Consider the following 14,171-nt stretch of genomic DNA (forward strand, 5'->3'; position numbering starts at 1 on the left):
TAGTAAGCTGCACATGAATAATTCGACATTAGTAAATAACATATTACCATGTAAATTACTTTCAAACTACCTTTGATTGCCAAATGCCAATCGCAGGCTTTTAGCTACTAGCATTTCATCTAGTACCTGTCAGGCAAGAAATGTGGTTAATAAAACGTAAAATGACAAACATTAAACAAACAATAAACGAAACTGCCAAATTATACGATGTATGACAAAATCTATAATTAATTGTTGGTGTATATCCACTTTAATAATTCTTCATCAGCTCGATTTCAGTGTTACTTCTATAATTAATTGTTGGTGTATATACACTTTAATAATTCTATAGTTATATTGTTGTTTAAAGTGTCTCTTATAGTATTTATTAATTATATCTTAAAATTGTTTAACAAATTTAAGATTTATTAGCCATGTTCCTTGTTACTATTCATGTGATTAGCACTTTCAACAAATGTTATAACTATCTTGCAAACAATAATAGCACAACAAAAGAGTACTCATAAGACTAAAAATTAGCAAATGAAAGAACCTTTAGCATCAGTGTGTTGTGTTTGCTAGTTTCTGTCAAAAATAGTGTCAGAAAGTAGAAAACTCAAACCGTTTTAGCCACCGGCATTTTATCATACACCTGTAGGACCAAATAATTAAACGATGTTTCTAAAGATTCAAATATAATTAAAAGAGAACCCTAATTACCACCGTCGCCTGGGATTTACAAAATGGAGAGGGATCAGAACCGTAATAGAAGAAATCAGAATCACAAAAAAAGTGACAAGAAACCACAGATGATGCACAACTCACTAAGCATAGTCAAATGAATAATAAGAGACCGACAGATCTTTCTAATTTAATATATATAATAATGTGTTTATATGACCCGAAACTACCATGAGTCTTAATATATCCAACCTTCAGTTAAAAATGGCCAAAATGATCAGAACCCACTTTAGTTGACTAATATATCCAACTTACTCAAACGTAATAACAACCTACTTAGGGCTGGCTCGGGCCTAGGGTGATGTAGGCAATTGGCTGGAGCATTTAATTTTTTGGGGCACAATTTTTTTATATAAATATTTTTATAAAAAAGAAATATATATATTTAATGTTTTACTTTAATTATACTATAACTAGGTTGGTTTAGTGATAAAAGGATTATGAATTCTAACCAAAAGGTTGCAAGTTCTAGTTTTACTTGAGACATTTTTAAGTTTATTTTTATACACTTAGTTTTTTACACAACCTAAATCAAAATCAAGTAAGCCTATTTAAAAATTAATTGTATAAACCAAACAAAAATTTTTACACAACCTAAATCATAATCAAGTAAGCCAATTTAAAAATTAATTGTATAAACCAAACAAAAAACTCATTTATATAAGGCCTAAATTAGTCTACAGACCTTTTTATTTCGGCTAAGCCGAGGCATTTAAACTTATATAAACCATTAGTTCTAGTCTTACTTGAGACATTTTTAAGTTTATTTTTATACACAAAGTTTTTTACACAACCTAAATCATAATCAAGTAAGCACATTTAAAAATTAATTGTTTAAACCAAACAAAAAATCTATTTACATAAGGCCTAAATATTGTTTTTGCTTATTATATTTCGTTACTCGTTAGAGTCTACGGGTCTTTTTTTCGGCTCGACCGAGACATATAAATTCTCGAAGACGGCCCTGAACATACCAAATCATACAACTAAAAGTTTTTAAATACTAGTTTGTTACATCGTTTACTATCCCGTGCCTTCCTTGTTATGCATATCATAAAAGCCTTTGATATAACTCATGTTCTTGCCTTTTTTCACATGTAGGTTGTAACACCCCGTTAAAACGGAAACGCAAGGTTTACAGATAATCGGATCATGAACGAATCGATTAACAAGAAATGCTTCATGCATTCTTAATCATTGTCAGATAATGTTACATGAGCATTGTTTTAACTACACATTAGAAGATTATCCAAAATAACTGCACATGAGCAAATAGGTTATATCAATGTCCTTGTGTAATTAGACTATGTTTTCTTATCCTTGGCTCATTCATTTTTTTGGAAAATATGCTAGAAAACACAAAAACAAAATTTTTTCATAAACCGTGAAACTTGCTCATCAAATGTCATGTAAATATGCACAAATAAAGTTTGTAATTTTAACATGAGTCCATAACCTAACCATAATGCCAATGTTGCCCTTCTCTAACATCTTATCACCAACGTTAGTAAATCATAGAAGAAAGATACATTCATTCAGCACACGTGGGTTTACGTTGGTGATGACCAACAATGAACGGGGACATCGCTCCCGATAGTAGTATACATATTAACCATCGGCTCACACTGAGTTAAAGGTTATGCATACAAAATGGAGACTTAACATGATAACAACCTCATGCAATTCAATATCAAGCATAAACATATGACACGGAGTCTCTCTTACACGTAACTTTCAAAGCAAAAATAAGTATATTTCTCCCCTGAAGACATATTTAAAATGGGGCTATGAGAACTCACCATTCAGCAAGTGGATCTTGAATTCTTGGAATAACTTTAACGCCTCCTACACAAGCCCTACATTAGGATGACCCTCATGTAAGATTTTTATGGAATATTTGATTTGGACGTAGTTTATAAGACCATGTGTAATGTATGGAGCCCCTATAGGTACGTTTTACACCATGTGACGCCACACCATTATAGGGGTTTTTTTTGGCTAAAATGGGCGTAGTGGATGGAGCCGTTTTCAATCATTACTTAATTATTGATTTTCTCTTTATTTTCTATTATTTTAAAAAATAAAAGAGTTTGTTCTTTGAGATGGGAAAATGCCGGATTATTCATATACAAAATAACAACTTATAAGATGACAAAACTTCAAGAACATAAATATAAAAACAAGAACTTGTATCCAAAAGTTGAATACACTAACACTTTAAGGGCCAATTTGACAACTAACCCAAACTCTAACAACTTATAACAACTCATCTTCTCCAACAAAACCCTAGACCTCTCAAAGCTCACTCAAACCTTCATCAATGGCAGACGATTCCATCACCACAGCTCACCTAAATTGGCATATTTGACCAAGTCTCACACCATGACCAACTAAACCAACCCACGCATTCCCCCCTTCCCCCATTCGGCGCTTCCCACAAAACGCCCATCACAAAACTTCAACCCAAAGCACCTCGGGGGGCGGTGTTCCCGGGCGCTATGGGGCTTTTGGGTGAGCAAGACGCCCCACTATACCTGATTTAAGTTAGGGTTTCTAGATTTTTTATACACCTATTATAACATTTATAATTAATACACTAACTAGTGTTTTACCCGACGCGTTGCGCAAGCAGGTCGGAAAAACACAAGCGTTGTCAGTCCCGAGTGTTGAGGCATTAATTTTACGTGAATTCGATCGGTTTCAGTTACGTGTGTTATAATACTGAAACTAACACAAAAAGAAAAATATGAAATTTGAGATGGACCAACGGGGTGACATTGGTTGGTAAATCTCGGGAGTCAGTAAAACCCGAGCGTTGTCGATTCCGGACGTTGAGACGGTGAGCCTAGGCAAAACATAGTTGTTACATTTGGTCGTATCATCAATGTTTGTTAAGTTTCGGAACTAAACCTAAAAAATAGTTACGTCAAGTTAACATTATTAAGACAAAAACATTGACGTTAAGGAGATGACTCGATGCGAATTCCATCTGTATCAATTAGGTTCATTACGTGTACGAAAACTAAACCTAAAAAATAATTTCGTCATTTAAAAAAAAACAAATAAAACATGATTAAAAACCTAATAAAACTATCAATACATGGATAACTAAAAAAGAAAAGAAAAGAATAGAAAAGTTTCTACACAAAGAGACTTGAACTTTGGCATACTTAATGGGGACAAGACTTAGGAAGCTTTCTATTAACAATCAAACCAACTCAAAAAATTGAATTTTTCATGAGACTAATTATATAAATAATATAAGTCATAATCTTAAAACTTTGTGGCACCGAAGTTCTCAATTATACTAATTTATAATATCTTTCTTTAATAAAAACATAATGTGAGCATCAATTACCAGATTACTCTCCATGTACTGTTTTATTAGCATGTTAACCTTACTATATATATTATCAAAACCCATACATACCAGCATGTTTGAATTAAGTTTCACTTTCATAGCTTTTTCCTACACTTATGATATGTTTCATCACATTCTAAATCCAAGGTTTATGGATCTGTTCCTGGACAGTTTATAGGTCCTACATTGATATATAGCTTATTTCCTTGATTAAAAGTGTGTTTTACCTACTCCTTATCGGGCCCATATACATGGTTTAATTACACCTAAGTTTAGACAATGCTATACTTGTTTTATATAAGTGTTCAAGTCATAATATTCTAAGATTTGATTGCATGCATAGTTATGTAATGACTGAGAACTTATCTATGTTGTCATAGAAGAAGGGGTACTCATGAGTATTACCCATACATCGGCCAATCCTACATGGTCATTTCATTTCTACCCTCAACTACCCACAAACAACAAAATAACTGACAACACATACCCACAAGTACCATAAAACTTTTATTTGTTTTAATTTAAAGTAAATAAAACAATTAAATGTATTGTCGTAAACAAATTTTCATCATCCCGTCATATCCCTCTTGAAACAATGGATATTGTGCTTCCACATCACCAACAATTTTTAAGAACAATCGTTTCGACATACGAAAACGGTAATGGAAAACATCGTCATTGTATTTTGGTTCCTCTACAAAATATCATTCATAAGAACTTCGTTACCTTTTTCGCAATCACGTAAAACGATTTTTTTTAGTTATGCGCGATGAAGTTGTAATGTCTTCGTCTTCGGCTTGCTTGACGAGATCTTTGAAAAAGTGCATGCTGCGTACTATCGTTTGAAAAAAATATCGTTATCAGAATCATTCAGAGGTATAAATATCCCGAGATCATCGTTTGAGAAATTAGCCATTGGGGGTTTACGTGAATAGAAATGATGAATGTTTGAGTGAATAAAAATGATAAAATGTTTCGGTGAATAAAAATATAAAAGAGTTAGTGGAATTTATGTGTAATAAATTGATTATTAATGGGTGTTTTTAATTCTTCAAATGTCACCAAGAGTAGTATAATGAATGTAAACATTTGCCATAAATTTTAATTCAACAATCTACCAATATAGGTAAGGGTGAGTTTGCCATGTGATAATGAGCCCATAAAGCCTACCCACACAAGTGCCACGGCCCTCCCACAGGCAGGGGCGGCCCGTGGGCCAGCGAAAACAAGTAAGATCTTTAGGTCCACTTAATTAATGCCTCCAAATAAAAAAAAAATTATATGTAGATATATTATAATGGGTAAAGTAAACTCAAAGTAGTGTCTTGGTGTGGTGATAGACTTAGTTATTACTACAATATAAGTCATGAGTTCAAACTTATAATAAGCAATTTTTCCCCTTAACATTTGTTATAAAAATGCCACAAAATATTATTTTCAATTAGGCCTCCACATTCGTTGAGCCGACTCTAATCATAGGGTTCATTTTACACATATATGTTACCTAGAGTATTTTGCCTACATGTAGGATTACTATCAAAACGTTCCATTAAGCACTTAGACCATCTGTACTTGGGGAAAGTTGCGGCGTTTTGGGCTTAAAACGCCGGGGGCACACCGCCCCCCACCCCCTCAGCTTTTTTGTTTGGTGTTTTGGGCAAAGTGTTTTATACAAAACGGGATCATGGCACAAACTTTAAAACATTTGACCGTTAAAAACGGTCATATTATCGTTTGTTAAAAAAACAAATTTTTTTCTATATATTTATCTTCATCCTCAATCAAAACTCACCAATTTATAAACATTTCTTTCTTAAATATATTTCTCACACCAAATTCCCTATAAAACCTAATCTATGGATTCTCCCACTTATATATATAACTAATTTTTCGGGCCCGACCAACAAGTCGAAGACGACGCGGAGGAAGAGGCGGTTACGAATGCGATTGTGCTCGCGACAACTTATATGAATTCTATTAGCTCTCCTCCACCCCCGGTGACCGTGTTTACGCCAACGATCATTTGATGGCGGATTATTTCAACGACTCGCCGAGATACAAGAACCCAAAGACTTTTAGGCGTCACTTTCGGATGCTTAAAAATTAATTTATGCTCATCACCGAAGATTTGAAGCGTGAGCTTGATTACTTTATGCAAAACCGGATGGTCGAGAGACGCTAGGATTCACAGCTATTAAGAAGATTACATCAGCAATACGCGTGCTCGCCTATGGAAACACGTCTGACATCAACGACGAGTATTTAAAGATGGCCGATAAAACAACTCGGGACACCTTGGAGTATTTTTGTTACTTTAATTAAATATTTTATAAATTGTATAAAATATAGGAATATTAAAACTATATGGACCACATTATCTAAGAGAGCCCAACTGGAACGATCTACGACATCTTTATGAGGCACATGCAAGCGTGCATGGTTTACCCGACATGATCGGGAGTGTAGATTGTATGCATTGGGAATGGGCTAATTGTCCAACTGCATGGCAAGGTCAATACACACGAGGTGACCAAAAGGGACCAACGTTCAGCTTTCAAGCGATTGCTTCATGCGACCTTTGGATTTGCTCGGTGTTCTTTGGTGTTCCCAGTTCCAAAAATGACATAACCGCCTTAGAACAGTCGTCTGTGATGGAGAGTTAAATCTCCGAGACCATTCCCGTTGCTTCGTTTTGGGCTAATGATAACTTCTACGATCATGGGTACTATCCGGGCGATGGAATATATCTGGAGTATGCACTTATCGTGAAAACATTTAGAGACCCATTGGATGGAAAAAGACAGTATTTTAAGAAATTACTAGAGTCTTCGAGAAAAGGATATCGAGAGGTGTTTTGGAGTTCTTCTACAACGCTGACATTTTATTATAAATCCTTGTCGTCTATGGTCGTTAGTACTAATGAAGGGTGCTATGTTTGCGTGTATCATAATGCAGAACATGATCATCGAAGACGAGAGAAGAGCAATATGTCCAAATTTTATACCGGACTCAGATCCACCACGAACTCCAGCAAGTATGGAGCAAAGACTTGAAAACGTGTATTTTTTGCGATCAAGAGAAATACATAACACAATTATGGGGATTTGGTCCAACATCTTTGAATGAATCGACATTTTCCAGGTGAAAATGAAAACCAAAACGAGGACAACGATGAATACGAAGATGAGATCGATGATGAAGACGACGAGGGTGACGATGGAGACGAGTAGTTTTTTTTATTTTAATCTAATATTTATTTAATAAAATATTATTATTTGTTACTTTTAATAAAAAATAAAAAAACAAAAAAATATAAAAGTGACTGGGCGTTACGTGGCGTAAAATGCCCAAGGGTGGGGGTTTTTGACTAAACCCTGGTTTTGCAAATTTTGAAAAAGTTGACTGGGCGCCACATGACGTAAAATGCTCAATGTTGGGGCATTTAACTACACATGGTCTTAATATATCGATGATGTTGAAAATACAATTCCTTAGGCTATGTGTAGTGGAGGGCTACAAAATGGGGTAATTTGTGTCATGTGGCGCACAATAAGCAAATAACGAGTTTTTGTTTTATGGGTGTAATGGTGTTGTAGCCCAATCTATAATCTATAATATAATCTATAAAAAAAAAACAAAAAAATTTACGTGTCGCGATATGATCACTCCCCACCCATATAAATCACCAAATTGCTTGATTTTAAAATGATGAATTCTCAATGATTTAACCCGGTTTGACCCATGGGTCATAACACCTCAAAAGTCTAATTCCTAAATATCTCTCACAATCAGACGTGTTTTCTTCATCTCTCTCTCCCTCAATTCTGAAAACCCTAATTTCTTCCTGATATCGAATTTAGGTCTCGCTAATAGATTTGGGTGATCTTCTATTAGCGTCAATTGCCAGGTAAACATTCTATTATGTTAATTTTGTTGCTTCCAAAGAGAATTAATTAGATTTTCATATACTTGAAGAGTACTGAAATTGGTAGTGACTTTGTTGATTTCGCTAACTTTGGGTGTCGACTTCGATGGGCAACTCTGTTAGGGTTTCATATCTTATATGTGAAGAAAACAAGATTCTTACGAATAAACAAGTTTTAGGGCTTTTTAAGAATTTGGGTTTTTATTCTGGTACAATTTAACTACATATTTAAAACATATGATCATGATTTTCTTGATCGTAAGTTTGGTTATGAAATCAGTTAATAATAATAATAATAGCAAAATCTTTGTTTTTTCACTATACAGAAGCATGTATATGATTGCATAATAATACTTATGGTAGTTTCACATCTTCAAATTGGTGGGTATTCTGATGTCAACGCTCTTGCGGGTATAGCTGGTAATGACTTTTGATTAGTTATAGAAAACAAAATCAGATTCACAATCATATTTGCCTAAAGCACCGAATCTGACTGTTCTTCATTATTCATATTATTAGTTTAGCGACAAAAGGGTAAAGAAATAAATAAGGTCAGTTTGATGTGCAGTTTTCCGATTACGTAATGTCTTGGCGATATATAATAATGAAAGATGTTACGAACCTCTCTGGCCCAACAACAGCTGCTCAAGCCCAAGACGAACCAGATGGATACAATCGGCCCAAGCGTCACACAAGGAAGCCTAACAGATTTGTGGATTGAAGTACAAGCTACGCATGATTCCCTGATTTTTCTCATTATTTTACTAAGTCTTAGGAACATTGGTAGAGTTAGTTGTGCATGTTTCCCTTGGAATAAGGAACGTGGGAGATGATCCCTGTTTCGTTGCATGTTTAAATTTCAGTTTTGCATTATGAAAAATATCAGAAAATTGCCCCAACTGTTGTCTTCTTTCTCTGACTTTCTTTGGATTGTAGCCTACTAAAACAAGGCCTATCATCTTGGTGCTTTCATTCACGTCTCACCTTCCGCCATGCCTCCCCGCAAAGATCCGTCGGGTTCCGACGACCTACCCCCTACTGTCACTGACCAACTCAGCCAACTCATTGCCCTTTCGTCCGACGCTTCCAAATCCCAACAGCAAACCAACACCCAAATAGCCGCCCTGATTACCGCCACCAAAAACCTCAACATCAAACTTGATTCACACACCGTTCACCTGACTGGAATTTCCGACTCCTTACACACTGATGCCAATTTCGTGGATCGACCCCGTGAACGGCCCGTCCATGACCATTTTCATGCTGATCGCCACGAGCACAACCGTCAACCTCGTCACCCAAAAATCTCCGTTCCGTTGTTTGATGGTTCCAATCCCCTCGGTTGGATCTTTCAAGCCGACAACTACTTTGCCTACTTTAATGTTCCACCGGCGGAACGCGTGTCCCTGACCGCGTTTCATTGCATCGGCGACGCCCTTTCCTGGTATCATAATCAAGCCGACAGTGACCTTCTAGGCACGTGGACTGATTTCAATCGTCAACTTGAAATTCGCTTTGGCCCATCCTCCTTTGAAAATCATGAAGCCGCCCTTTACAAACTTCACCAAACCTCCACCATTCCCGATTACCTCCTGGCTTTTGAAAGACTCAGTAATCGCATCACCGGTTTAACCCCACAAAATTGTCTCAACTGTTTCCTTTTGGGCCTTAAACCTAAGATCCAAACTAAAGTGGCTATTCATAAACCCACTACTTTATGTGAAGCCACGGGCCTAGCCCGTATGATGGAAGACAAATTGTCTCACCGTTTCAAACCTAAACCCTTTTACCCATACAAATCCTCCTATATGTTACCTGCTTCTAATTCACTTACACCCTCTTCTACCACATCCCAATCGCCATCCACCACTTTCCCCACCCCACCTCCTACTTCGTCTCCACTATTACCCACCCCCACTAAGCCCCTGCCATTTCACAAACTTACACCAGAACAAATCCAACAACGCCGTAAAGAAGGCCTGTGCTTCCGTTGTCCGGCTCGTTACTTTCCAGGTCACACTTGTTCATCGCCTCAATTCCTTCTTATCGTCGACCATGGCGACTCTGAAACCTCGGAACCGGACCCCCCTCCTGACTCAACCGATCTGTCCACACCAACATTCATGTCCCTCTCTCCAGCGGCCTTTTTCGGAATGTCCTCCCCACAAACCTTACGTCTTACAGGTTTTATCTTGGGCAAACCAGTCACCGTCCTTGTTGATTGCGGAAGTACTCACAACATTATGCAACCGCGAATCGCTACCAGTATGTCCATTCCCACTCAACCCTTAACCCTGTTTCCAGTCATGGTTGGCAACGGCCAACTTATCCATTGCGAGGGTCATTGCCCATTTGTTCTGGTTAAACTTCAAAATGCACACTTTGATATTTCGTTCTTTATATTCAAAATCAAGGCGCTGACATCGTTCTAGGTGTCACTTGGCTGGGAAGTTTGGGATCCATAATCGCTGACTTCTTTATACCCGAACTGTCATTCACCTTCAACGGTTCCACCACCACCCTTCGTGGTGCCCCGTTGTCTCAATCGGTTACACCCGGCTCATTGACCTCCATGCTTTGCCATGATTGGGTCGCTTCTATGCATGCCCTCATCATGGACTCATCCCCCTCAGCCACACCATATCTACCTCCCACTTCAGATCCTCAACTCACCCAATTACTTCAATTCTTTCCCATACTCTTTGAAACTCCCCACAGCCTTCCACCATCTCGTCCCCATGATCATCAAATTCCATTGCTTACCGACACCAAACCTGTCAATGTTCGGCCTTACCGGTATCCCCATTTTCAAAAGCAGATTGTGAGCCAGCTTATTTCTGAAATGCTTCGTGATGGTGTGATCCGCCCCAGGCAAAGTCCATTTTCATCACCTGTCCTGCTCGTTAAAAAGAAAGACGGGAATTGGCGTTTTTGTGTCGACTACCACGCCCTAAACGTGGTAACCATTCGTGATCGTTTTCCGATCCCCACCATTGATGAATTATTGGATGAACTGCATGATGCTAAATTTTTTTCCACAATTGACCTTCGCTCGGGCTACAACCAAATTCGTGTAGCTGAACCGGACATTCCCAAAACTGCATTTCGCACTTCCGATGGCCATTACAAATTTCTTGTAATGCCTTTCGGTCTCTCGAACGCTCCGTCCACCTTCCAAGCCGCCATGATGATCTGTTCCGACCCGTTTTACGTCGTTTCGTCTTAGTTTTCTTTGACGATATCTTAATTTACAGTGCTAACAAATCGGATCATTACTCTCACTTGCGGTATGTTTTTGAAGCTCTTACCAATCATCATTTCTATGCTAAGGCTTCAAAGTGCACCTTTGCAGTTTCTGACATCTCATTTTTGGGTCATAAAATATCCTATTTGGGTGTCTCCCCTGACCAAGACAAAATCGATTCAATTCAACAATGGCCTATTCCACACTCATTCACCACCTTGCGCGCCTTTCTCGGCCTTACGGGCTACTATCGTCGTTTTGTTCCCAAATATGCTCACATAGCCGCGGTGTTAACCGATATCTTGAAACAAAAAGAGTTTTCTTGGTCACCTACTGCTCAATCTGCTTTCATTACCTTGAAATATCATATGCAGAACCTCATTACCCTAGCTTTACCTGATTTCAGTCAACCATTCGATATAACCATGGACGCTTCTGGATATGCAATTGGTGCGGTCTTATCCCAACAAAATCGACCCATCGCTTTCTTTTCAAAAAAGTTGTGTTCCACAATGCAAGGTCAATCGACATATACCAAAGAATTATATGCAATCACCGAATCGGTACGCAAGTGGCGTCAATATCTTTTGGGTAGCAAATTTCGCATTTACACCAATCACCATAGCCTCAAACATCTACTCACACAAACCATTCAAACCCCCGAGCAACAAAAATGGGTCACCAAATTCATCGGTTATGACTTCGAAATTCATTTCAAACCCGGTAAAGAGAACACCGTTGCGGACGCACTAAGTCGGGTTGATCTTCCAACCATGTTGGCTTTATCTCATCCAATAGCTTTATGGCTAAATGAGATTCGCTCCTATTTCGCCAACAACCAAAATGGTCAGCATCTGGTCCAGCAAGTGACCGCTGATCCGTCAACCTTTCCACACCATGTGGTGCGTGATGGACTCATCTTCTTGAAAGGTCGCATCATGGTTCCTCCTCTAACCTCCATCCGTCACAACTTATTGGCTGAATTTCACTCTTCCACTTTAGGCGGCCATTCGGGTATTCATGCGACTGTCCACCTCCTTTACTTGGTTAGGCATGAAACGGGATGTGACCAAGTTTATCACAGAATGCTCCATATGTCAATCTATTAAAACCCCAACTCACAAACCTTATGGCCTTCTACAACCATTACCAATACCAACCAATACATGGCAAGATCTCTCCATGGATTTTATCACCAAACTACCAATTTCGAAAGGGAAATCTACAATATGGGTCATCGTTGATCGTATTTCAAAGTTCGCTCACTTCATTCCGTTACCCACTCACTACACGGCAATCACCTTGGCCACCCTGTTTATGCGTGACATTTACCGCTTACGGTCTGCTTAAAACCATCGCGATCCGACATTTTTGAGTCAATTCTGGAAAGCTCTCTTCAGCCAAATGGGCACCAAACTTCTCCATTCCAGTGCCTATCACCCTCAAACGGATGGCCAAACCGAGGTCGTCAATCGATGCTTGGAAAATTACCTTCGTGCCTTCGTTTTTGACAAACCATCCTCCTGGGAGCAATTCCTGTTTCTAGCGGAATTCTCCTACAACACCTCTCATCACACCGCCATCAACATTTCACCATTTAAGGCCTTGTATGGACGTGATGTCAACACTATCCATGACTACACTCCAGGTTCCAACACCAATGCTTCTATCGATCTGTCCTTAATAACCCATCTAACCATATTGTCAACTTTGAAGTCTTCACTCGAACAAGCTCGTACTCGCATGACAAAACAGGCTAACAAGAAACGTCTAGAAAAGGAGTTCAACATCGGCGACTTCGTGTACTTAAAGTTACAGCAGTATCGGCAGCACTCGGTTCAACATCGCAAAAATCAGAAGCTCTCCAATCGTTTTTTGGTCCTTATAAGATTTTGGAACGTATTGGCAAGGTTGCATATCGACTGGAATTACCGCCTACATCGAAGATCCATCCGATTTTTCACGTGTCTTTACTCAAAGAATGTCATGGCACATTTCATCCTCCAGCGGATTCTCTCGACAAGTTTGAAGCTATTGAAGTTAGTATCTTACTTGAAGTTGTTTTGAACTCTCGCACTGATGCAGATAACAAGAAACAGTTGCTTATTAAATGGGAAAAAATGCCTTTGGAAGATACAACATGGGAGAAGCTAAAATGAAACAACTTTATCCATTTTTTACCGACATTGAGGACAATGCCAATTCTTCAGGGGGGGGGTGATGTTACGAACCTCTCTGGCCCAACAGCAGCTGCTCAAGCCCAAGACGAACCAGATGGATACAATCGGCCCAAGCGTCACAAAAGGAAGCCTAACAGATTTGTGGATTGAAGTGCAAGCTACGCATGATTCCCTGATTTTTCTCATTATTTTACTAAGTCTTAGGAACATTGGTAGAGTTAGTTGTGCATGTTTCCTTTAGAATAAGGAACGTGGGAGATGATCCCTGTTTCGTTGCATGTTTAAATTTCAGTTTTGCATTATGAAAAATATCAGAATATTGCCCCAACTGTTGTCTTCTTTATCTGACTTTCTTTGGAGTGTAGCCTACTAAAACAAGGCCTATCAAAAGATGGGGAATAACTTAGTTGAAATTGGATCAAGTACCTTACGTGCAGGTATGTGTTAACCGTTTAAAACAAGTAGCTTTTTTTAATTTTTTACAAATATATCTTTGTATGAATATGTTAGGGTTTGAGTTTTGATGACAACAGTTTGCTGACAGATTTGTTTTTGTTTATTTATTGGTATGTAACTTGATGTTAAACGATGATTATTGAACGATTGTTGATTCTAGGATATAGTACTATGAGTCTAATTTCTAGAAAGGTAAAGTTTGTAATTTTTGGACAAGTTTTGAATAGTTTTTATGATTTTACAAAAACACTAGTCAAAGCTGATTCGGGGAGTTATATTCTGGTC

At 38.1% G+C, this 14,171-nt stretch overlaps 1 protein-coding gene across 1 annotated transcript; it reads left to right on the top strand.

Moving 5' to 3' along the window:
• The first annotated feature begins 8,998 nt into the window (after positions 1 to 8,998).
• LOC143615379 (uncharacterized) lies at positions 8,999 to 11,232 on the top strand. The gene is made up of 2 exons (XM_077088517.1): positions 8,999 to 10,271; positions 10,421 to 11,232. Exons 1-2 carry the CDS (start codon positions 8,999 to 9,001, stop codon positions 11,230 to 11,232), a joined length of 2,085 nt encoding a protein of 694 aa, XP_076944632.1.
• The last annotated feature ends 2,939 nt before the right edge of the window (positions 11,233 to 14,171 follow it).

Source organism: Bidens hawaiensis, unplaced genomic scaffold, assembly GCF_021521415.1.
Source record: "Bidens hawaiensis isolate Kalapana, Puna unplaced genomic scaffold, B.hawaiensis_p1.1 tig00042793_1, whole genome shotgun sequence".
In the NCBI taxonomy this organism is placed as follows: Eukaryota; Viridiplantae; Streptophyta; class Magnoliopsida; order Asterales; family Asteraceae; genus Bidens; species Bidens hawaiensis.

Excerpts from the sequence above, each read along its gene's own strand:
- LOC143615379 (XM_077088517.1), top strand. The coding sequence starts at position 8,999 with ATGCCTCCCCGCAAAGATCCGTCGGGTTCCGACGACCTACCCCCTACT. Across the intron at positions 10,272-10,420 it reads GCAACCGCGAATCGCTACCA|GCGCTGACATCGTTCTAGGT; the intron begins GTATGTCCATTC and ends TTCAAAATCAAG.